General features: G+C 39.3%; 1 protein-coding gene across 1 annotated transcript in view; it reads left to right on the top strand.

The window, feature by feature from the left end:
* The first annotated feature begins 6,254 nt into the window (after positions 1–6,254).
* Positions 6,255–26,382, top strand: part of megf11 (multiple EGF-like-domains 11) — an 81,135-nt gene continuing 61,007 nt past the window's right edge. The window contains exons 1-5 of the mRNA XM_067589873.1: positions 6,255–6,530; positions 19,762–19,901; positions 23,258–23,372; positions 24,135–24,236; positions 24,663–24,763. Coding sequence (XP_067445974.1) covers positions 23,266–23,372; positions 24,135–24,236; positions 24,663–24,763 — 310 coding nt within the window. The 5' untranslated portion in view covers positions 6,255–6,530; positions 19,762–19,901; positions 23,258–23,265. The remainder of the gene's footprint in view (positions 6,531–19,761; positions 19,902–23,257; positions 23,373–24,134; positions 24,237–24,662; positions 24,764–26,382) is intronic.

The following is a 26,382-nucleotide window of genomic DNA, read 5'->3' as shown; positions in this document are numbered from 1 at the left end:
CCCAATTTTTGTCACGCTGCTGGGTTTGAGGTCTCCATTAAACTCATCCAACAGGTTTTTCCTCTCTCACTGACTGTTATGTGTCTATCAGTGCTGCCAGACTGCCCTTTGAAATTGTTTTCTCTGCCAGGTTAATAAAGGAAGGATTTTTTGATGTAGTCCAGCCTTGATTTTGGGTGCATACTGCATCACTCAGACTGTTTTGACCTCTGTGGGAAAAAAAAATAATCAGAACTACCAAAGAACAGTTTCACCTGTCAGACAGGAGCCCATCAGTCCAGTGAATGATGTGTCAGCTGTCAGCTTAACTGTACTATGTAGATTAGATATCAAGCACAACTTGAAACTGGCTGCCATTTTTACACTCTACTCTGAAGTCTCAACACATTGTCCTGACAGACACAAGGCCGCTGAGCCGTGCCCGGTTTACCAAAAAGCATCTTGCTTCTAAAATCATCTTTTTCTTCATAAACCAGGACTGACAGAGAGGAAGGATTGTCCGTGCCCTATCTCGCGCTCATGGACAAGGACCATGTGAATTCTAAGTTGCTTTTGACAAATTGGGTTGCGGGTAGCCGAGCATATCAGACCTCACTACAATACTGGTCTCCCACATGGACCATAAAACATCTATGCTCTCAAAAAGCATATTATGTTCACCAAATTGAACTTGTGAGAATGCAAGATGTCCTTTAAAACTGGTGTGAGGTGTCGCAGTAATGTAACAGATATTATTAACATAAAGGGCAATTTCACCAAAAGTATATTTATATAGATTTAGTCACCCAGGTTTTGAGATGTTGTCTCAAGATTTACCCTCCAGATGAATGAAATTTCATTTGTGGAACCCAAAATCTGTGAAAACTATATTTAAAGTCCCCCTTCAATCAGAAATGTGTTTTGCTTGTTGTTACTTCTCTCAGATGTTTGACTTTCACTGTGCATAATGATGTATATACAGAGTTTGAATCTGCTGAAGGAGGAAAGTTTCTCTGTTCGCCTTAAATTAAGATCTGTACCTGCAAACCAATTGGAAACCAATTGTGATCTAATAAAAGTTCGATGTGGAAACTTGAGGCCTCCAGTAAACATACACTGTGTTTTTCCATAGTGTCATTTTCCTATCGTGGTCTATTCTGTACACAAAACAAATACTGGATGTCCGTTGGTCATAGAGAAGGAATCCCCTCTCTTTTGCTCTTCCTGAGGTTTCTTCCATTTTTTCCATTTTTTGGGAAGGAGTTTCTCCTCATTTGAATTGAATGTCTAAGGGTAGAATATGTTGTATGTCGTACAGATTGTAGAGCTCCCTGAGGCCAATTTGTGATTTGTGTTATTGGGCTATATAAATAAAAATTGACCTGACTTGACACTGAGAATGGACTTTTCAGTGATGTAGGAGACATCTTGTGTCCAGCAGTTAAACTTTTGAAATGAAAAATATTGACATGTTGATTCTGGATTTTTTATTTAGGGAGAAGGAGTAGGTGTAATTTAAGATTTTTTTTTAAAACAAGGTAATTATACATTTTTGTGAAAAAAGCATATCGGACAAATTATTATTCAACCCAGAGGTTTTTTAGTCTTAAAACATGTCTGGAGGGGATCTTTAAAAATTCAACGTCATTGTCCTTGTTAATCTGGACGATCCACAGACCACACTGTCAACAGTTTTCATTGTAACTACTTTCTAACAAAAAAAAAGCCCTCTGTTGACAGTGAGGTCTGTGAATAATCCAAAGTAACAGGGACTCTAATTCCGGAAAGAGATATGGCTCCTGAATGTCGACACCACAAATTAAATTCCATTTACATCTGTTGTCTTGTGGTGGCAAGAGAAGACTCGGAGATCTGATCTGAGCAAATAAAATCAAAACTATCTGTAGACACTACTAGAGGTATCTGATGAAGCACAGTGTAAGCTCAATCAGTAAGACTATGTAAGACTATGTTAGACTTCAATCAGTAAGACTTATGTTTAGACTTTTCTTTCCAATCAGTGGGTGGTTACAGTTTTCTCCTCAACAAATCAGACCTCTGTGAACCAATTATCTTGTTATTGTCAACCTGTAACACAGTTGGTTTCTCTGCTGTCAGCTGGTCATTTCAGTGTCCGACTGATGCGACCTACCTCCAAGCCATTCACCTCTGATAGGGTCTGATAGCCAAAGACTCCTCATGTATCTCTTTAATTTTCCCTGTAGTGTAAATAATATCACATAAATGCGCATCTTAATGACTCAAAAGTAAGTAATTTGTGTGGACTGATCCTTTAATTTGCAGAAGAGGAAAGACAGACGAGTCAGAAATCAGTACAGAGCAAGCGCACATTGGGGATGATGGGAATTGAGAATTGCAACACAGGCCACCAACTTACAGTCAACACTATTGACTCTGCAGACATCGCTGCGCCACGAGGAGACAGCAGAGGAGACATAAAAGGAGCACACCCAGATGCAATGATCGAGGACGAGCGGCAATGCTGGGAAACCAGAATACGCTATGTCTCGTTTGATACTGTGGATTTGTTGCCTCATCCACCACTACTTTGTTTGGGGAGTTAGGGATTTGTGGTCAGGGATTACAGCAGGCCACAAAGGCGGCTTCTGAAGCAGCCGATAACAGCAGCCAGTTGCTCCGGCTGAGGAGAAACAGGCCAACAGTTGGGGTCCCAAACATGCAAATCTGTCCAATGACTAAGACAGGAATTTAACCACAGGATGGGGTGTACTCATGCACTGTTTGCAGTTCTTAAAAGAATAAATAAGCATATTCTCAGATTTGTATTCAATGGCTGAATATAATTTGGGGGTGTTTGAGATTTCCCTCTCAACACGTAGACAAACACATGGAACAACACATGGATATAATTTTTAAATGTTTTGTTTTTTTCTCTTCCAGACTTTTTAATTTGTTTTTTCTTTGCTATTTGAATCTTTAAAGTAATATGTGGTTTCTTGACTGATGACTTGCACACATGGAGAGAAATCTTTAAAAAGATAATATAATAATCATGAAATGGATCAACATGACTCAAATGAGAAATCAAGGAGGGAAATAAACAAATAACTTCACAAGAGGATTTCTCCAAAAGGGGCAAAACTTTTGTGTGCATATCCTTGAGTGTTGTAATGGATTTTCCTGTTTCATACTGAACATAATGTCCCTCAGCTAGTGGCAATGGGAAGGTGGAGCTGTGCCCTTCTGTTTGGGGAAGATAACTCAGCAGGCTAATACAGAGGCAAAGGCAACTGCGTCTTCTTTTACTTTTGGGCAGATGTAGTTCATCTGGAGCCGGGCCAAAGACGGCACACAGAGGACTGCATGCACTGAATGTGACTGCAAACACATTTCTCATAAAGTATAAAAAACAAAACTCCAAAACTCAGCTGAAGTGAGGCAGAACAAGTGCTTGTAAATGATTGAGACATGAATACACATACAAAGAGGGATGCACCGCTGGGAATAGTGCAGGTTTGATGTTGGGTGATGGTTGTTGAAAAGCACAAATTCTTGGCAAACACACGCAGACAGCATCATCCAGCTGAGAGCTACCTGTATGTAGTGGTGGAAAATAACTAAGTACATTTACTTAACCACTGTAATTAAGTAAAACATTGAGGTATTTTGACTTTACTTGAGTATTTCTGTTTACTCCACTACATTTCAGAGTGAAATATTTTACTTTTTACTCCACTACATTTCAGAGTGAAATATTTTACTTTTTACTCCACTACATTTATAATCACAGCTATAGTTATTTTTACAAATTAACTATACACACAAAACATATGAAAAGCTAATAACATTTGATACATTGTTATACTGTAAACTACCCAATAATTTGGAACATTTGAGCTGAAACAGTCTGTCAAAATCGGTTGAAAGGTTCAACAGCTCAATTAAAAATATCCACCAAGTATGATGAGTTTGACACACATGGTTAAACATTGTTATGAAACATATCTTGCCAGTTTTGTAAACACTCTCTGATTTATAGTCTGATTTGTGTCACGTCCATTTTTGTAAATTTTTTTTTGCATTTGTAGTGCCCCCTAGTGGTACATTTGAATGAAACCTTCAGTGTATGTTTCAGGTACTTTTGTGGACATATCCTGCAAGTTTTGTGATGACTGGCCCAATGGTTGTTGACTTAAGTCTATTTATGTGTTGAACCACGCCCTTTTGAAGTTAATTGGTCAATATCTTGAAAACTAAATAGCTAAGACATCAACAAGCTCTGTGCAGCTTTTATAAGTTTGGTCCAATAATGATCCCCTGAAAATTTGGTAGTAATCGGACCCTATGGTTTAGGAGGAGATGTCAAAAATGTGTTTTTCAAAAAATTCAAAATGGCCGAAAATCTATAGTTGCAAATGGGTGTGGCTTCTATGCATAAATTTGTCTGGACCCACAGAATCAAGGATGATTTAGGAATTTTGTTTGTGAGACTTACGATTCAAAAGTTATAGGCCAGAACATAAAGTTTGTTGTTATAGTGCCACCATCTGGCCAATAGGGGTCATATTTCTTGGGCAGCACTTGCACACAACTTCCGATCAGTGGGCAAAATGTCATGTCTCGCATTTACCATCTCTCAGGAATTTGTAAAACATTTCTGAACAATAATAATAATAACAACAACAACAACAACAACAACAACAACAACAACAACAACAACAATAATAATAATAATAATAAGATGTGGTGCTCTTCCTGCTCTTTCTGTTCTAATTGCAATCAAATGTAGACAGTCAGTCAAATGAGAGAAATTACTGTAAAAGCAGATATTGACACTTTCAGTGTATATTTCACATAGACTATTGTGTAAGATTTATAGTTATTATATCTGGGATTTACAGAGGGACTTTATGGATCTCTAGTAATTTGGAAACTAATAGACTGTGAAAAGTTAAAAAAAAAAAAAAAAAGTACCGTTGGATACAGTTGAGTGGCTCAGCAGTGTCAGTGGTGTTTCAATGAGGCCAATAGTAGGATCAGAGTGGTTTTGGATACATGCAGGGGTGTTGAATGGTGGTGTAGGTGACTAAAAGATCTGTTCAGTGTTGAGAGTTGAGCTCGACCGATGCTGCTCTCACATCCTGACCATTTTAAAAATCAAAACACGGACAACACATGTTTTGCTTCTCAGTTGTCTTGTTATATATTTTCTGTAACATGTCTTTACCACATACTGCTTTGACACTTAATTACAGATAAATCTGGTGTTATTCTATATTTTTCTTATTGTCAATAAATCCTGTGACTAAAACTTAAAACCAACAATGTGTTAATCTGTCTCTTGATGCTTTCTGACATCCTACCCTGTTTGTAGCACTCATCCTTAAGCCCATTCATTCCTGCTGAATGTGTCACAAATATATGTTTTTATTTAAAAAAAAAAAAAAAAGCTTAAGTGATTTTCTAAAACAGCTGGCCACTGTAGTTTTTTTTGGCAAATGTAAACAGTAGTAATTAGTTATTTTGTTGGGGACTATTTTCAGCTGTGGATTAATACACACTCGGTGCTAAAATAAAAATAAAATTCCTGGGCTCATCGTAATGAAGGAACCAGTGCAACAATGAAGCTCACTGATGTGTTATTAATACTTTTTGGCTACACAGAATATTTAAGGAATATTTACTTCATTTACCTTTAACTGTTCATAAACTCACCACCTAAGATCTCCCACCAAGAAAAACAACCTCTATGTTAAAAGTGACTGTAAGATACTCTATTCAACAAATCTATTCCAAATCTCCAAATGTGGAAAAGTGATTTTGTCAGGGTTCAAAACTAACTTTTTTGTCCACTGGCCAAATGGCTAGTGAATGTTCACATTTTACCAGCTACTCAATAGATTACCATTGGGGTTTTTTTTAGTGAGCTAGTGAGTGAAGCAAATCTACCAGCCACTTGCATATTTTATCAGCATTTGGCTGGTGCTAATTTTGTGCTCTGGATATAGTGATGCCTGAACATGCAAGATTAGAAACTTTCCTCGAATACTTTTTTTATTAACCATTTGCCAGCCTCACCTGTAGAGCATAAATCTGTCATATAGGCAGGTATGTCAGACCAATCATCAAATCATAATCCTGAAGTAAAACTTCATTCTACTTGATTTGACTTTATCTTTTTGTTCCCGGTTCAGAGGAGACCTGAAGTGTTCACCCTTGCGGAAAAACATAGGATCTAATTATAATAATTACGCTTTTCCGGGCAATTTCCGGGGTGCAGCATCAGCATCAGCGCCCATGACGTCACTGGAGTTTAAAGTGGGCCGCGCTTCAGCCAGTGGAGGAGAGGAGGGAGAAGAGGGAGGAAGCAGCGGCTGTTCCTCTCACAGCACCTGACTCCTGACCGTCGCCGTGTATGAAACATGCAGGGTTCAACTCCAGAAAGCATCAACCCACTTTGCATTTTGACTTTCACACGAATTTAAGATGGAAGACCTTGTTGCATCCTGGACCCGCTGAGATTTTGTTTCCTGAGGGGCGATAACTTTAAATCCTCAAGTCTCCCGAGGGTGAGTTTGAATGCATTTCCCTGAAAATCTAAAAAAAAAAAAGAAAAAAAAGAAGAAGAAGCAGAAGAAGAAGAAAGAAAAAAAACGGGCATGATTGAATCGGTAGAGACGCCTAATGATGCTGCAGCAGGCATCGGCAGCATCTGTGGTGATAAACAGCTTTGCAGATGTGAAAAGAGATAAATTGCTTTTTGCTATATGTTTTGTTTGTGTTGTTGAAGCGGCCCGCAGTAACTTGGGGGCTCAGTGTTTTGGAAAAGCGCCGCTGTTGGCTGGTTGATGTGACAAATTGTGCTTTCTATTTAATTAGGCTATTGGCGAGTCTATCCCGTGGAATTGTGCGTCCTGTGCCAAAGAAAAGGGCTGTATCATCCCGGAGAGTTTTATAATCTGCTGCAGCTATGTATTGTTTTTAAATGGCGCGTAGCCTGCACGTTCTGCCAGGAAAAAAACAGTTTGAAGATTTAAAAAAGCCTGTTGTCATGTTGTGAATGCTGATGATTTAGAAGTGTGTAACAGGATACATAAGCAGAAGTGCATCAGTATAAGTTTTGATGGCAATTGTTTTCCCTTTTTCTGATAAGTTTTAGACTGTAGTTCATCATCATCCCTCATTTTCTTGCTTCCTATTAAATGTTACAATTTGCATGAACATCGGTTTAACTTGCTCCTCTGCAACTCTCAATGTCACGACGTCTGTCTCAGTCTAAGATTACTTTATTGAATGAGGATTTAAGATAATGTTTTGTCCTTCAAAGTCAAGGATAAGGAGGGAATCCAGCAGCAGGGATGAACATTTTAATTCAGTCTGGAATAAAAGATCACACGCAGCATGTTATGTCATTTCTGAGCCGCTAGATGACAACAGAGTGCAAGTTAAAAGAAGCTGATTAAACTTGCATTAGTCTATTTAGTCAATGAGCAGATCTGCACCATGGTTTAATAATGAAATCATTACTGCTGTTGATTTCCTTTGTTGAAAAATAAACAGACCAAGAACCCCTCTTGTAAAATCAATGATTTTTATCAAATCACTGGCAGATACATTGGACACACACATACACACACACACATACACACACTCATTTGAAACAACTGGAGCTTTAGAGTATTGTTGTTTTGCCCTGTTGGAGCTGCATACATTGAAGCCCACGCTCGGCAAGGGTTCCCCGCATTATAGCAATTTGTCATAAAGTCATTTATCATAAATGCACATTGGCACCACAGCAGCGCAGGTTTTGTTTTGACCCCGAGACTGACGCTCTTAGTATATTGAGACATCATGTTTGGAAAAAAAAATAAGATTAGCATTTCCCTTGTTATCTGTGATTTCTTTAAATCTGTGTTTTTTTAAATTATACAATGGCTTCACATTTACACTCTTGAACCACTTGCTAATTTTAAAAACCCACATCCTATTCCCTCCAGATAAATACACAAACAGCACATCCACAGTCACAGATGAATAATTCACATCATGCAAAACTCATATTTAACTTATACTGTTTGCCTTTTTATCAAGAAGTCGGATGATCAATTACACAATCAAAACTATTTTTATCTGCTGAGGCAACAACAAAGTCAGTTGTCATTTTGATGACCCCTCAGAATAACAGAAAGTGCAAACTAATGTGTGTCATGTTACAGTTTTTTCTTAATTTATGACTTTCATGTAGCTATAATTTAGGCTATCAAACACTAATCTATTTATTTCCTTTTTTCACATTTATTATCTGGCCAATGAACTTATAGACATTTTATACAGCTGTTTTATCTACTGTGAAAAATTCTGAACAGAAATAACCCTAATATAAATTTATATATTTATGGAATGTGCATAACATTTATGTGATCAAATAGACATTGTTCATGTTGGTTCCACATTCAGTGATTTCACTCTGTCTGCACTGTAACATGTTGAGTAAACTTTAAAGCAATTTTCTCCATCACTAAAGTGGCTATACATAAAAAAAAAAATCATGATTTGTAGGTTGTTGTATACAATCTGATGGTCCTCCAGCGTCAGTGTTGTTTCAAGCTGTTATTTCATACAACTTCACCAGTGATCAGAGGTCATGCTGCTAGAAAACAAATTGATACTCAGTTCAGCTTCAGTGGCTTAAGCTCTCAGTAGAGCCAAGGACAAACATTTGCCACCAAGGCATCGTGAATTTTTGACATCATTTAATGAGAAGTGAGTGGACACATCTTTTGTCTCATTTTCTAAGCTCTTCCAAAGTGATGGATCCTTCCAAGGGCACATAAGTGCTTTGTGCTTTTGGAGTTTTTTTTTTTTTTTGTTGTGTTGCACTTTACAGTCTAGTAAACCCTTTCAACTGGAAATCCTGATGTTTGGCTCAATCAATATGTTTAATTAGTGCTGATTAATGAAAGAGTGTGGCTGTGGAAGGCTGACAGCTTTCTCACATTCCAAAGACACATCGCATTGGCAAACAGGGAGAAATGACTTTCCATGGTAGGAATTTGCAAGTTTTGATTTTACATTGTAAAAGCCATTCACAAAGGAGGTTAGAAATAATGAAAAAAAAGAGATAAGTATGTGCACACCATTTAAATTTCTGTTTGATTTGGAGGACACGGTAATTCATTCTTTAATTATTCAATAAATCCATTTAACACTTGATCAGCTGCTGGTTTGGACCCACGCAAGCTCAATAATCACTTAATCACAGGTGAATTAAAAGATTTGGAAACACTCATCAGCACATATGCTAAGAAATCATTTTCCCCACAGGCCAGATATGCTGCTGGCAGTGAGAATAGTCTCAGGCAGCGGGATATGTAGTACATACAGTGTGCTGTAGGATAACAAGTGGGCTTGGTCCAGTTCATAAGGGCAAATCATAATAGTCAGCTCAGCGTTAAGAACTTGACACTGATTTTAGAAACTACATGTGAGCTCTTCAACGTACTGTAATATTTCAGGCATAGTTTCTTCTGGACTTCTTCTGTTTTGAACACTGTTCTCTGTCATAGCTCCTCAAAAGTAACAGCTCCAATGACCTTTATTCCGCGAATTAAGCTGTTTTTGCTTCACGCTGACTGATAGATCTTATTATTTCAGCAAAAGTGCATTGAGCATTGAGCAAATACCCTGGAGCCATAGCAACTACATTAACAAAAGTTAATGAAATATATAGAAGCAGGACCTGGACTTTCCTTTATTTTTGAAAGCTGTGGCATTTACATTTTTCACATCTGTATAGAGGGAATGAAAACAGTATAACACAGCACACACCCACGTCTTATCTTTTTCTTGTCTGTGTAAACATATGTACAATGCAGCCTATATTGTATTGTTTGACTGTAAACAGCAGACACCTTTTTAGTTTGTCCTTTTTGGCGTGCATTTTCTTTTCTTGTGAGTCTCAATTGGGAAGAAAAGTCACGGCTACGCATGTTCTGCATCACAATAAAGTTAAATAAGTGCAAAGTGATGCTAAATTTTAAAGGCCACAATGATTTTGCTCCTGAAACAGCATAGCTCGCTGGCATTGAAAAATAAGAAGAAATCTGCAATTTAGATTCAGCTTCAATTCTATGTTAGCTGTCCCAAAGGTCTGACCATGTCTGCATCTGATTATGCTTGCATGCATTTAATTAATAATTCGACAATGCACGGCATTGATGTCGGTCAGCTAAGACTCTGCAGGGGAATAGATTGCCTGAGCCTGATATCCAGTCACAGGCTCTTAGCGAGGAGCAGAAACGATGAGCTCAGGCAGATTTCAGATACAGGAGCTCCAGCGTGGAGCTGTGTTAATCCCCCCTCCCTCAGGTACAGCCGCTCCTGGGGAGGAACGCCACGGACTACAGCTCCCCACCGATGCCTGGCTGCGCTCTGATTAATGCACTCATCAGTTCTTTTCTTGTTTGTTTTAATGACAACCACGTCCCTTGTGGGAATCTGGTGACTTTTTGCAAATACTGCTGATGCATCTACTTACACCTGCCACTTTTTTCCTTCCTTGTCTTGTGAAAGGACTGCTACCATAAAGCCCAAGTGTTTTGACATGACTAAGCTGTCAGTTACAGTACAGGGAACCATGCAACACATTTTCCAGCAGAGATACAGGAAAAATATGAGCAGAGGAAATGAGCAGTGATAAGATCTCAGTGTATTGGGATGTGTTGTGCTTTGTTGATAAGACTATTATTCATCATTATGCCTTAGACAGCAAAAATCCACTCTCCATCTCAGGCATATGCTTTATGTGCATGGTTAACGCACTGCTTTACATTTGCAGATGAGATACACTGGCTTTTATTACTAATTACTGTGGAGTTTAAAAATAATTTAATCACTTATTTAGACGGTAGAGAAACTTCAGATATTTAGTTAGAATATTAAATCTTGGCTGATTGTTTTTTTCTTTTGAGAACTAAGGTTGTTTCAGGAGTACAGAGAATTGAAATATAGTCCTCTCAGAAACATGCTGACATTTAATATTTAATGTTAATTTGACAGCGTCAAAAAGGTGCCAAGAGGCTGGATATAATTCATTTGATAAAAGTCCCTAGAAATCTTATTTAGAAGATTATTCATAACACTGATCACAAGAGGGGAGAGAGGCCATTTTGAAATACCTTATCTATTAAAGAGATCTTAACAATACTAACTCCTGCTAAACAGAAGTTTAACAGACCAGAATCCCACAGTGGAAATTCCTAAATTAATGGAAACGTCTTGTACTGGTTTCTTTTTATCAAACAATATTTAATCAGAAATCAGACATGCTAACTAACAAAATAGACATTTGAAAGATAAAAAAAATTTGGAAACGCCTGATAAAGTTTAAAGCTGATCTGAGAAAAACATGTAATCAACATGAAACACTAACCTGAGCATGAACCTATCAGGCCACAGGGTTGTTACATAGGCGTTTCAGTAAATATAGTGAGCACTATATGTTTCAGTAGGCTAGCTGACATAGTAATTATTATTCACATTTCACATTATACAGTAATTCTGCTACATGATCGATGATAGATGATCATCATCCTGACAAATACAGAACGGGAAGAGTCATGGTCACATTTATACGCAGCCACATTTGGCTGCATATATGTGATTGATGAATAAAGTAGCTCAACTGTCCATCAATAGTGTGATGCCTATTAGAGTGTGATACCTTCCCTCTGGCACCTATCAGAGAGACACCTCATCGTACTATTTTCAGTGTGTGTGTGTGTGTGTGTGTGTGTGTGTTTCTAAGTGTGTAAATATAATCACTGAGCAGCTGATTTCTGGGGAACTGAAATTTGATTTAGACACAGAGATGCATACACACATACGCACACACACACACACACACACACACACATATTGCTACTTTGCTACATTGCACGGATATCTGGCATATAACATATTACCGGCACATCTCAGCCACATGCTGTGCTACTCCTGTTTAATAAATGTTGCAGATGCATCTCTTCTCAACGTGTCCGATCACTTCTAGCAGGCGAACTCTGGCCCGTTTCCAATGTCTTGTGATGGATCTTTGTGCTATCAGCGAGGCTCTTTGAGCCCTATAATATAAAGCTCCTGCGCTTATTCAGCACCCGGGTACCTTGCTTGTGATCAATGGCCAGCAGTCAGGACAGTGAATGGAGCACAGATTGAACCACATCTGGGATTCGGATGCTGAATAACTGCCCACTCAACAGGGGCGACTCATGAATAACACATCAGCCGGCCCAGTGTCCCATCTCCTTTGGCCCCTCACCGGCAATGCTTTTGCACTCAGGTCTGTCCAGAGAGCAGGAGGTCAGGGCACTAACACTTGGCACCCCAAGCACTAGCATCAGGCAGCCCTGTCTGCGACAGCCAAGGGAGAGTGGAGAGAATAATGGAATAGACAGAGAAGCAAGTAAGTTTGTGAGGCTGCAGAGGAGATGGAGAAAACTTTACCACAATTATCATTTTTAGGAGGTGTTAGTATGTTTGTATTAGTATTTTTATATATAGCACAAGTGTGTATAGGTTTAGATGGCAGAGAAAACTGCAATCAAACAAGCTTATGTTATTTTTTCCACCATTTCAACCATGAACAGACATGACAGATATCATTAATTTCACACAGCTTCATGGTTCATATAACTTGATGTATATATTAATATAGTTTTCACAGTAGGCTAATAATGTTGCAAGTTTGAGTGCATTAAATTTTTATTTTGAATGTTTGACTGCATGGTGATATTTACAATATTGTGATATACGACACAATTATATGCTTGTGTTACTACAAAGAAACAGAGATGCAGGCCAAAGAAACAGAGATGCAGGCCAAGTTTTAACAATGAAAACCTCTAATGAAGAAGATGATTTATATAAAATATATTTCATAACACTGCCTGTTCAGCCCAGTTTTTAGACTGTGCATCCTTATGATTGTACAATCTTCATGATTTTCACTGGTTTTATTTTCCCACCATTTGTCTTCATTTAAGTCTGTCATGTCTTCTTTGTGTATTTATCAGGCAGGCTAAACAGAGCCATGTTCGTTCCTCTTGCTTTTTGTCCATTTTTTAAAATGCATTCAGTCTAAGTGGGCGTATTTTGCTGAAGTGGATTCAAGGACATTTAAAAGGTCATAGTGGCAAAAATTGGGCATACATGTTGAATGCAAATCCAGTTGATGTATCTCATTTTTCTAAATTGAGATCACCTGGTCCTACAGTGGCCAGGCTGTAGCGTGCTGCAGGAGCATATTTTCAGATTTAATGATCATGATGGTAAATCATTCCTCTTTCAGTCATTGACTAGTGATCCAGAAGGTTAATGTGCTGCACCAGCAGAGAGAGAAAACCATTGATCTAGAAAGGAATGTGGGAAATGTAGTCAAACATAAAGAGTTAATATTTATTCTAATTGGTTATTTTTAGAGAAGAAATTACGCTTAAATATAGACAGATTCACATGCCACAGCCTCTTTTTCTGTGAATAATGAGTGGAGTTTGGCCTGCACTTGATTGATTGTTAAAATAACAAACCTAGAGTAGATTCAGTGATCAGTATGTACTTATATGTTGACGTTTTTAGGTGTTAGACTAATGTGAAGTTCAGTACTCCCAAAAAAACCAGCCCTCCTTTGAGATCGCAGAGCACTGTCTGCACATAAAGCAAGGTGCATCCAGGCACAGTGGTTTTTCTCTTCCTTGCTCCCCCCGTCTGCTTCACACACCGCTTACCCGGCGACATTTGGGACGCGTTTCTCACTGCTTGGCTTCTCACATCTTGGACACTGACACAAAATAAATGAAGACACAAAGAAGACACAAGGTTCAGAGTTGGAAGGGTTGGTGGCTGAGGTGTGAAACTATTGGGGTGTAAAATTGCCCTGGCAGCCATGCTGTTGTTTCAGCATTTCATGGCGAGCTGCTCAGCTAGCGTCCCTACTTGCCTGTTCAATGCCTTCTTTCCTCCACCTTTTTTTTTTTCATTTGTTTTTCTTTTCACACCACACCTCTGCTGAGTGTGGCCCTAGCTCTGTAGAAGCTGTAACTTTATAAAACACAATAATAACTATCTAAGTTACTTAGTATGCATGATTGTGTGGTTATGCTTCCATGACCAGAGCTGCAGAGTAGTTCAGTTTTGTTCTCCACTGAAAATGATCCTGGTGGGAGAGAGCAGAAGGTTCAACAGGCTAATATTCACACATTAATTTGTCCTAAGATGTCCAACTGTTCTCCAGCAGCTCTCATTACTCACAATCAGTCACAGGGTAGCTAATTGTCTGTGTGGGGAAGGACAGTCTTACTGGTGTGAGGAGGAGCTTGACTGGTGCTTCTGCCTGGTGGCAGCAGGAGGCCAGAGCCAGGCTGTGGAGAGGGGACAGACATAGCGCGGCGGGCATTGCAGCACATTTGGCTGTCAGTGTGATGCCTGGCGTTTGTTATTAGAAGCATGGGGTGAAACATAGTGACTGGTCTGAGCAGCAGGCTGAGCTATGTGACATCAGGCACATTGTTATTTTGGTTCATTAAGTGGTGTTATTTCACTAATTAGTTTTCTTGCAGAAAATGTAGGCCTAAAGCTGGTAATTGGTGACATGTTTATGATGGTAGAGATTGGAGATTGTGCCTGCTATGTGAATAAGAACTCCAATTAATTACAAAAAATGTGATAATGTTTGACATTATAAAAACTATAAGAAAAATGAGGGCAACGTTGCTATATGCTCGGTTTTAAATATTTGATGATCATGTTTACTCACATTAGTTTCAGATTTTCTACTCTTTCTTTGAACCACTTCTGAACAGATGGCTCAACCGGCTCCGCTGCTCTCCTCCCTTGTGTGTCTGATTCTACATTCATAAAGCTAACGTTAGACTAGATTAGTTCCTCTGATGTCCATGAAGCAATTTCTCATTATTGCCTGTGGTTGAGAGTGGGTTGATTCCTGCCTCGGAGCGCACAGGACAATGTTTGTCTGCTCTGACAGACTGCAGAAAGTCTTTGTGCCCAGAGTAAAAGAAATAAAAGTATGAGGAGAGACTCCCTCCAATGGGCTGTGTCTGGTGTTGGCCTGCCCTGCGGTAAGGCAAGGTTATTCAGATGAAAGATGGTGTTGAGATTAGTGAGCCTTGCCCGAGTGCGTGGACGTCCAGCATGCCGCACTGCGTGATTTATGAGAGTCGTGATATCAGCGGTCGCCACATGAATAAACCATGTGGCCAGAATTAAGCTCCTGTTAAACGACGCACAGCATTTTCCCAGGTGCCTCAACCACCAAATGGAAATCACAATCATAAAAGTTGTGTTGTTGCTGTTGTGTTGCAGCCGTTTCATGAGGCTGCTTGTTGATGGCCCAGTGCAACAGTTGAATCTTCTCTCGGGGATTTCCTAATTGCTGACGATTAGAGCTGTCAACTGATGATGGATAATTATATATCAATCAATGGTTCGAAGACTGACTTGAAACACCATGAATCGAATAAACCACCAAAGAGGCAATGCAACCAAGTTTGGAGGCTTAACACAGGAAATTGTAACTCCACTAACTGATCAATTTCCATCCCATAATCAATTCAATACCAAAATAGTTTGTATTTATAAAGTGTGATCATATTTAAAACCTCCACCAGAATTAAAAACATGACCAAGTCTGACTTTGTGAGACTCATTTGAAGAATGATTGTGTGTATTTACAAAGAATCAAAGTTATAATTTGTAGTGCACACCTGCAATATTTAAAATTAAGTCTAATTCCAAACAACATTTTTCTCTTCTTTAATACAATATACCATCGTTTATAGTGAGTTGCTGCAGGGGCTGAGTGCACTGGCACTTTCTCCTGGGAAACTGACAAACTGCATACATATAAATGTTGTGCATGCTAACAATATGAATATTGCACATCTATCTTCTGTCCCTCCTGTCCATCTTCACTCTCTGCTTAGAAAATCATATGCAAAAGCCCAGAGCTAAAGCAGAATGGAATTATCTCCCTGAAAAAATCTGAACCTTGACTGTCTGTCCTCATATATGGGTTGAAGTATGAATGTCCATAACCAGAGCTCAGCAGTATTTAAGTCACAGAGTGTCCAGTCTGTGATTGAGAGATTGTGTTAATCCTTAGCTGGATCATGTCAAGCTGGCATTCCTAATCATTGAAGCGTAATAAAAAGTAAAGTACCCAGGAGTGCATTTTTACTGAGATCAGGTGTAAGACATTGCTGCCTTGGCTGCGCTTCATGCTGTCAGCATTACTGAAATATCCATAAATGCAGCAACAAACATCCTCTCAGACTTCATGACTTCATCATACTTGATGCCAATTCATGTACTTGGTCTCTTTAAAGTGATGTGTATACAGAGGAGCAAAACAAGAAGTCGGAAGAAACTAAGTAAAATCACTAACTGGATTCCTTGTTGCTATAAAGTTTAGCACATACTAATGCTTAATGGAAATTATCACCACAATAATAATGTAACATTACAAAGGTGTCACCAGCAAAATGTACTTAAATGTATCAAATATGAAAAGGAAAAGTTATGCAGAATATTCACTTCCTGAGTGTTATTATTGTATTGTGTATATTATGTTATTTGATTATTAGTATTAATGCATTGACATGTAAGCAGTATTTTAATGTTGTAGCTGGCTGAGGTGAAGCTCATTTTTAATGTATTAAATTATATTATAAATTGATCATATAATTTAATTAATTAATTAATAAAATATTAATCTGCAAAGTAACTGGTAACCATAATTGTCAGAGAAATGTAGAGTAAAAAAAGAGTAAAAAAAACCCAATACATCCCTTAAATGTAGTATAAAGATGCAGACAATAGATATATGTGGGTAAATGTATTTGATTACAGCACAGTTTAAACCAAAACCTAAAAAAATACTATCCAAAGAGCTTTTAAATATAGTTTTTGTCATTGTTAGCATGAATTCAGGATTTTGTTTTGTTGCTGCACTTGTCAAAAAGCAGTACCTCCCCTGACATGTCATTGTCCTCTCCTCTTGGCCTCGAACATATCAGACACACAGGTATGTGGCTGAAGCCAGGGGAAGCAGTGTCTATGATGCACCACACCGTGGCCTCTCTAATGAGGCCTGACTCTTAATGACACAGCCCCCAGCAGCAGACAGGGATGGCCAGCAGTGGGGCTTATCTCATTGGCACTCTGTGCTGCGTGGTTACACCTGTAACCTTTTAGATCACTCCAAATTAGGTTGCTCCGGGAATCCTTCAGTAGTGATTACAAAACAGATTGAGTGGCCGGAAGAATTCTCATAAAAATTGTATATGAGCTCTCAGTTTGAATTTAGAGGAGGGATAATAGACTGATTGTGCAAAGACATGTTGCACACAGAAGCCCACAACTGATCAGGCATTCTCTCTGCCGCCCCAGACAAGATTGCAATAGCAAGTATTGTTTCCATTGACTGGTTTCCATTACGTAGATGTAAATTAACACGAACAAGACGAAACAGCACATTTTGATAAATGAGCACATAGAGCACTGAGATGAGCCTGAATAGCAGCTGGGATCCATAGATGGGAGGTGAGCCTCTGACTAGTGCCAGTCAGTCATGCCTGCTGAGCATCATTCATGGAAGAGTGCAGGTGCTGGTCAGCCAGGGGACGGGTGGTTAATTGCATTGCACTTTAATAAGTCACACACTGAAGACACACGACTTTAATCATGCAGATGTCTCTGCTGATAGGCAGAACGAGGTGGCTCGGGCTCATCAGCATCAATGTTTCTGCGGGCAGGTGTCCGATGTTAACCGTATGCGTCTATGTCAAGATTCACCGGTGCTTATCCTCACATACACTACATCCTACAAACAGGCTCTCTATATACCCTACTTCTTGTTCTTTGCACTTGTGTCTCCATTAACAGATGTTGCTATTTCAGCAGTTTGTCAGCAGGATCAGATGCAGCAGTACGGCGAATGAGAAGGTTTCATAGTCTCAGTAATGTGTTGAGTGTTGAGGAACAAGAGAGGAATTAATTTAGGGTGAATACAGTCTGTGGAGAACATTTTTCTTGGTATAAAGTGAACATAGTCGAAGTCGAAACAGAAACCAACTGTTTTTGTGGATGTTGGCACATACAGGGAGGAGGCTACTGGAGAGCTCCAAGTGGTAAGAATCACATTGATCAGACTCATCTGTCTTATGTTCTATGTTTACGCTTGCTGTATGCAGAATCAAGAATGATACAGAAATTCACTTAGACCAAGTGTACCATTATTAAAAGTGTACTTTCTTTGTCTTTTTTTAACATTTAAATGTTAAGTCCATGCTAGAGGAAATGGCAGGGATCTGTTCAGGCTTGACAGAATATCAGGAAGTATCTTGTCCTTGACATTCAGATTTTTAAAGTCACCAAGCTGTTGTACTGAAATATGCAGTACTGAACACAAATATCTCTGTGGAGGTAGACTGTGACCAGATCTAACAGACTTAGCATTAAAACCTGGACATTCAGATCAGTATGTGCAACTGCAGTGTGTTGCACTTCTGATGACATTAGACAGTAAACAAGCGTGTTGTGCCTACATGGTGCTCGCAGATCACGGTGGATCAATAAATACATGCAGCATAGTAAAATCATTTCTGTTCATTGCAAATAGCACATCACATCATGTGGCAGCATCTCATCTTTTAACAAGTTTGCTATCCAGTACTCAGATCACAATCAGCAGAAGGCTTAAGCAAAGTGTCTTGTTGCATGCTGTAGAAAACCAGTAAAAATTTATATTTCATGATGAAAAAGTCATGTAGCTTTAAATTTATATTACTTGAATTTCACACTAACAAAAGCGCAAAAACAAACATAAACTATTTTTTTTGTTGAGTGAAAATGGGTCACAATGTATATACAAAAAGTATATTTTTACCAATCTGACAAATTTGTAATTCAAATATGAATGTTATTTATGTTATAGATTAGTGCTCATTGCCGTAAAAGTGTAGTACACACTACAGCTAGCTCTTTGATGTTGCCTTGGTTGACAGGTTCATTTAAATTCTGTTCTGATTTCCAAACAGATGTCTCTCAATGATCTTATCAGTGAGTATAATAGACATAATGAGTCCACCTACAATAATTCTTCAGTCTTCTGTCTCAATGTCCACCCAGCTGGGCCTTAGCAACACTTAATATGCAAAAGAAAAAAGCTGAATTACTTATTCCGCTAAGAACAAAAACAGCTATATTACTTTGTTAGGCTTGTGTTTACATTTTAATTCAGAATTCACAGCAAATGAAGGGCAGAAGCATCTCAAATGCACCCTCTGACCTTCTGGAGGAATCATTAAGAGCAGTGTAGTGAGAGCGATGATAAACACATTAATGTTCTGTTCACGCCTGTATTATCATTGCAATAACCCTTGTGTAGGCTTTGTTAATGAGTACAGATAACGTAATCTTGTCACATTATGGACAAGCCACTTGTAGTGTTTGAAGTGTGAACAGAGCCCCTCTTGAGTTGGATAAGTGGGTCTGTGGATACCAGGTAGGAGGGACACAAAATGGAATGAAAACTGTGTGGTCGGGTGTGGAGGCTGCACAGAGTAAATTGGCCTTTCAAGAGCAGCTTTTGTGAACTATACCCCTGTTGAGATTCTTGATCCCATAAGAAATTTATGAGTTTGTGTGCGCGCATGCGTGTGAGAGCAAGCAAGGAAGCGTGTCTTCTGTGTGTCATCATAAGCTCATTATTTTTCTTCTCTCCCACAGATCTGCGACCTGTCATCACTTCTCCCAGCAAGTGTGTGTGTGTCTGAGCACAGCGGCACTTCTGTCACTTTGTGCTTCCAGAGCCCCCTCAGCATCCACAAAAAAAAAAAACACACAGGGACCACAGGCTGTAAGATTAGGTGAGCTTAAGGCCACGTGCCTCTGGCTATTAGATCTGTCACTGTCTCTTTCTTCAAGGGCTCCGTGGCACTTACTTTGCTCGCAGCCATCACTCTAACAACTACCAACAGCCACTGATTCACTTAATTTTGCCACAAATTTTCAAGATAATCCTAATTTTATCAGCTCTCGGCCTCACACCGTAGGTTTGTGACCGAGATCTTATGAGGTTTGAGAGATATGAAATGACAAGTTATGAGGTATTGCTCTTGCCCAGAGGCATTCAGAGAAATGGCTAGGGGTGGTGGTCTAATCACAGGAGCAATAAAAGCTTTCTAGTCAATCAAGCAGAGTCCCTGTAGTATTTAACAGGATTGTTTCAAAGAAGAGCCTGAATATGAAAGCAGCTGTAGCCTGTTACATGTGTGTATATCGATTAATCATCCTGTTAAGGAAATGAACATGACTTTAACCTCTGCCTGTTCAGATGAACTGCTACTTAGAGGAAGTGGAGATCTGATTGATTTTCTTTCACATGTGAGTGAACTACATGTGGCTATCAATGCAGAAGATTAGCTGAACATGTAAATGCCTGTGTTATTGAATACAGTCACATCTCCTATAACACACCAAAGCACATACAAGGCTCATACAAACCTAATAGTCTGTTCACAGAGGATCATCACAACACACACTATCACATATGCATGACACATTGAGCCATACTTTTTTACATTTACATTTATTCCTATGTGTTTGTTGTTTATAATACAATAAAGTGTGAGTTTCCTATTCTGAAAAGTGAATGTCATGCTCACATTGCCACACAAAAGACACAGTTACATTACTTATAATGGCATTCAGGCATTAACCTACTGTATGAGATATGCTGTGTGTCAGTCATACATGTGTCATGTGCACATCCTTTGTCGTCCGTATAGATTTGGTAAGCTACGACCTGTGCGTGTGGAGAATCCATCACTGTCATGTCCCTTGATCATATGCACTCTTCCTCTGCCCATACGTCTAATGAAATAACCTGCTGGTCTAAACAAATCTGCATCTCTGTCACTGTCACAGGGAGGTTTCATCTTTGCTGCAGGTGCTTTTTGAAGGTCTTACTAAAGGAGACAACACACAGTAACAAATGTTAAACAAGGATATGTTTTTTTGATAATCCTAGCTTGAAAAATACTTAAAAGGAATAGTTTGACATCTTGGGAAATACGCTTATTCGCTTTCTTGTTGAGACTTAGAAGAGAAACTTGACATTTCTCTCATGTCTGTGTGGTAAATATGAAGATACAGCCAGCAGCCTGTTAGCTTAGCACAAAAACTGGAAACAGCTAGCTTTGCTCTGTCCAAAAGTAACAAAATCGGACTCATTGGTTTCATGAGGGGTTATGTGCTGGACTATTTCTTGGTCAGCACAGTGACTTCCTGGAGCTGGTTGCCTGGCTATCACACTGGTGATCCAAAGACTCCATGAAGTCACTGTGCCAAGAAATTGTAAAACCACAACTTGTCGTTTTTACTCTTTGGTTTTTTTATGGCTTAGATATAGTGTGCTAAATAGTGAGTTTTAGAGGTGCTAGTAGCAGGGCTGCCAAGTTTTGACTTCAGCTTGGAGTGAGATTTGTGAGATTTTGAGGGGGGGATACATAGTACTTATTTTTGTTCATTATAAAATGAGCATTATTCGTGGTCAGCTGACCCACTCAACCTCCCTCTGGCCTTATGAACCAATACCTTTTTCAGAATTTTTCTTTTTGCTAATTTGTGTTTATTGAGTAGCATTTTGATATACATCCCATATATTACACATATTTTTCTTCAAAACATAGGATAAAAAAGATCAATGTTCCTCACTACGGGCGCCTGGTTATGTTTTAAAATGGGGGAACAAACTTGGAAAGATACATAATTGGCGGGGGGTCGTTCTGGGGTCGTCCCCCAGAAAAAGAAAAAAATGTAATTTAAAACAAAATCCTGCATTTCTACACCACCTAACCTCTTGGATTAAGTCATGAAAAGCCACCTAGATTGAGGGTGCTATGAAAACCATCAGTGCATGAAGAACAATATATAATTGGGTGGATCAGGACTGGAAATGATTATTAGAAGAATTGCTATTTCATATTTTAAATAATATTTATAAAAACATTATATAGCCTGGTAATAGGTTGCAGGCTGCTAGGCCATCTTCACGGTCAAACAAGGACAAACAATTTATATAAATGAAATAGCCTCACAACACATCACAATATGATTTGGAAAATTAAACCTGGTTAAATAATGTTAAACCTGAGGGTTGCTATTCTCAATACTCGCAAGGCCATCTTCAAAGTCTAATAATTGCAACAAAGTGCAAACAATTTGCATGAATGAAACGGCCTCGCGACTAACCTAAAATCCTATTTTTGGGAACAGCCAACAGACACAGCCGTCCCTGTAACCATAGTAACTCACTCTCCTGCCTGTGTGCGCAGGAGAGGAGCGGGAGAGACGCTGTGCTGCTGCCAGAAGAGCCGTTGACTGAGATTACACTGAGTAGTATGCATGGGAATACATTACAATAATAGATTTGTGTATATTTCTCGCTGAATAACTCGCTGCTGCATAGTGCTGCTCTGTCTTGTTTGTCTGTGCACTGTCAGTGTCCTCTTTTCGCGCCACAATGTTATCAGTTATGAATTTGTTTTTCACTGCGTGAGAAAACGTGTGGATGTGTGGCATGAGAGCGTGTGAAAAGTGTCAATTGCATGAGTCTCACGGTTAATGCGTGAGACTTGGCAGCCCTGCAGTTGTATGATTTTTGTTACTTTTGGACAGAGCCACGCTAGCTGTTTCCCCCTGCTTCCAGTCTTTATGCTAAGCTAAGCTATCCAGCTGCAGGCTATAGCTGCAGATGTGAGAGTTCTCATCTAACTCTCTGCATGAAAGAAAATAAGCGTATTTCCCAAAATGTTTTTTCTTTATTTTGGCCCATCCCACTTCAGATTACAAGACACCACTATTTAACAAAATATACATCTTCCGGTATTGCATATACAAGGCATGTGGAAAAAGGAAAAGAAACGAAACACACACACACGCACAAACACACACACACACACACACACACACGCAAAAATCACAAATGAACTGTTACATATCTACAGATTATCTCAATAAAGAGATTTTTTGTTTAACTATTCATTTAAACAAGCATAAACATATTTGGATAATTCTTGCTCAGAAACTACTTTAAAGGTCATTAAATTACCTGAATGCACCATTGCCAAGGGCAAGAAAGTTTATATTAGAAAGGTCAACATGAGAAATGATCCATGTTACAGTCAAAGGACAACCATATATCTTTCTTTCCCCCTTTCAGAGCGAAGGATGGGGTCATCTGTTGCCCTGCTGGCCCTGCTCCTTGTTTTGGGCTTCACCGCTGGTGTATGGAGTCTAAACCCGGATGACCCCAATGTCTGCAGCCACTGGGAAAGGTGAGAGTGTATCCTCTTGTGTTTACCACTTTACATTGAATTTTGATTTGAAAGAAAATCTGCAGTGGTTCGGCGGCGCCAGCTCCCAGGACAGACGTTGTCGATCCTGGAACGTTTTCAGTGTACCTGCAACAAGCGCTCTTAACCAAAGTTCCAGATCTATTCTCAAAGTCCATACAGCAGTATCGATCTCACACAGCTCGAGTCGCCAAGTGCTGAGAGATGGGAGGAGTTGCAGCTTCAAATGAAATACGCAGGCAAATTGATCAGTGTGTACTCTCATCCAAATCAATCACTACAGCCATAGAGTCTGAATAATTATTAGTTGTGCTGAGCAGTGTCACTTATGAGAAATAAGCAGGAATAATTTCTGTCCTTGATGCAAAGGGGAGGAAAGAAAGCTGTGAAGATATATTATCTGGATTATTGCCTGACCAAGGTGACAGTACTTAGGGATTGTGGTTCCACCTTGTTGGCATCAAAATGAATTCCATAAGTGGGTTGTGCTCATGGCTTTGAGGTCCTCCAATATCCTCACACTGCCTCTAGCTGCATATATCACTAACATGAATCACCAAAAAGGTCCTTTCATGTCCTTTCTTTGCATATCAAAGTTATTGTATTACTTTCATTGCTACTCTATCCATTGACAGGACCTGTGCGCTGTTGTTTTTTTTTTCTCCAAACATCTCCAAGGTGCATGTAAATGTATATGCCCAGCAACATCCACTGCAGCAGTGTCTTTACATTTCTGTCTTTTAGCTATGCTGTGACAGTCCAGGAATCCTACGCTCACCCATTTGACCAGGTCTACTACACCAGATGCACCGACATCCTCAACTGGTTTAAGTGCACAAGGCACAGGTACGTTTTGAGGAGCCTTCTAATTCGTCCCCATTTCGACCTTTACTGTCCCCCAAAGTCATAGCCAACAGTAAATTTCCTTGTTAACATGGCTGACAGTGAAGTGATTAGAGCCAAGATGCCTCTGATCATCTTACAGTAAATGTTTTAATTACTCCATTAAGGTTTATAGTGGGTATTCAAGTAAATAAGTACACAGAGATTCACCTCCCAAATAGTGACTGCTATACAGCCAGTGTTTAACACATAATTTCACTTGCTTTTATTTCTTACTCCTCTGTTGTCCTTTTATATTATAATCTTATAAACCAGTTACAGTAGAAAATTAATTGTGGGACAACTTACTTTTAGCTTCTATGTTTCCTGCCCTTCAAGAGGGGTCACTCTTTACATCACGTAGCTGTCTCGGTGTGTCTTTTTCTCCAGGATAAGCTATAAGACGGCTTACCGGCGGGGAGTGAGGACCATGTATAGGCGCCGCTCGCAGTGTTGCCCTGGTTACTTTGAAAGCGGAGACTTGTGTGTTCGTGAGTATCTGATTTTTTTTTTACCTCCTTTGTCCTCTGCGATGACATTTCAGGTTGTCTGCTAGACATTTAATGAAAAGGAGTAAATATTAGGATTGATTGTTACTGTGCGTGGCGTGCAGATAAACTTCCCGCCAAGCTACTGGCACCCCACACACCTCCGTCGCCCCCGCCCCCAGTCTGATGCTCTTTATTGGGAATGCCCAATAACACCTCACCACTTCCTCTTCTGTTAGCATGCCACCATCCTTGTGAATTTACTCAGTTTAAGATGACTGAGCATGATTTAACATGACAGCACACTATTTTACACTATAGACTGCTCCCTGCTTTACTCTTCCAGCAAGAGTAATTTAATTGAAGTTGTATAACAATGAGAAAACTTAACGAGCCAAGTGGGTCCTAGTTACAGACTGAGTAGGTATTGCACCCGCCATAAAACCACACTGGAATTCAATAACATAAAAAAAGCAGAAGCTGTGAAAATTGGACTGCAGCAGTATGCTGATAACAATCCTTCACTGTCATTTTTATAGCTTCATTAATGGTCATTGATTTCTATTTTTATGCACACATCAAAGTGAATATTTTTAATGTTGGCCAAATAAAGACAGAACATATAGCTTCTGAGACTTACGTTTTTGATATTCTCACCCTACCTAATGTTTTATTCCCTTTAAGTAAGATTAGAATCACACTTCAATATTTTCCTAGATCTTTTGCAACATGAGGGAGTTACTGATACAGTGACTACAGCCATGTGGGTATGCTCTTTGACCACCGCCAATCTTGTCCTTGTCTAGGCTTTACTAGCCTCAGGGCAGCAGAGCACCTGGAAGCCGGCCAGCAAAGAATAAGAGCCGGTGTGATTATCTGAGGGTCTTGACGAGGGAGGCTCATATTGATCAATAATGCATTCATTAACCATCTGTCTGACAATGAAGTTATTCATTAATAGTCCTTTCAGGGTGTTAACAGGTGAGTCTGCAAACTGCGTAGGTGCCTCTCAGTTTTGGCCTCCCCGTTTCAGGAACAATTGGTCTTATTTTGTTATTATGTTGAGCTGAAAGGGAAAACCGCCCCTCTCCCCTTCAGACCTCTTTCAGGTGAAGTGGGGGAGACTGAGCTGATAGGGGCCAAGAGGGCAGTTTTGCTTTCTGCTGCCTTTGCAAACTGTTCCACCCCTTTTAATCCTAGCACTCTCACTACCAGGATTAAGAGATTTGTACTCCCCGAGCTGTTTTGCATGCAGTGACAAAAGGGGGCATTATAGAGTAAATCGACCCAAAATTAACTCAAGTCATCTATTTCAGGATACTTTGTTGTTTACTGAATGTAAAATATCCCCCTCGAGTATTGTTAGTTTACTGTAGCTTTCTCCATGAAGACTATTCCATTAGAAGTCAGAAAATGTTTCAAGAGTGTTTGCCTTTTAATCCTGTCTGCATTTTTTTTTTAATTATATGGCACCACATCAGCATTATATTAGCTCCAATGAGAGATGACTAAATGAATCAGGGGATGTGAAGGCCTTGAATTAACCAAAAATAATCACACAAGCACACAATGCTTCCAACACTAAATCAGCAACATAATCTTTAACGATGCTTTTTCTTTGT

Source organism: Thunnus thynnus, chromosome 5 (assembly GCF_963924715.1).
Source record: "Thunnus thynnus chromosome 5, fThuThy2.1, whole genome shotgun sequence".
NCBI classification, from domain to species: Eukaryota; Metazoa; Chordata; class Actinopteri; order Scombriformes; family Scombridae; genus Thunnus; species Thunnus thynnus.
This window is presented reverse-complemented; position numbering and strand designations above follow the sequence as displayed.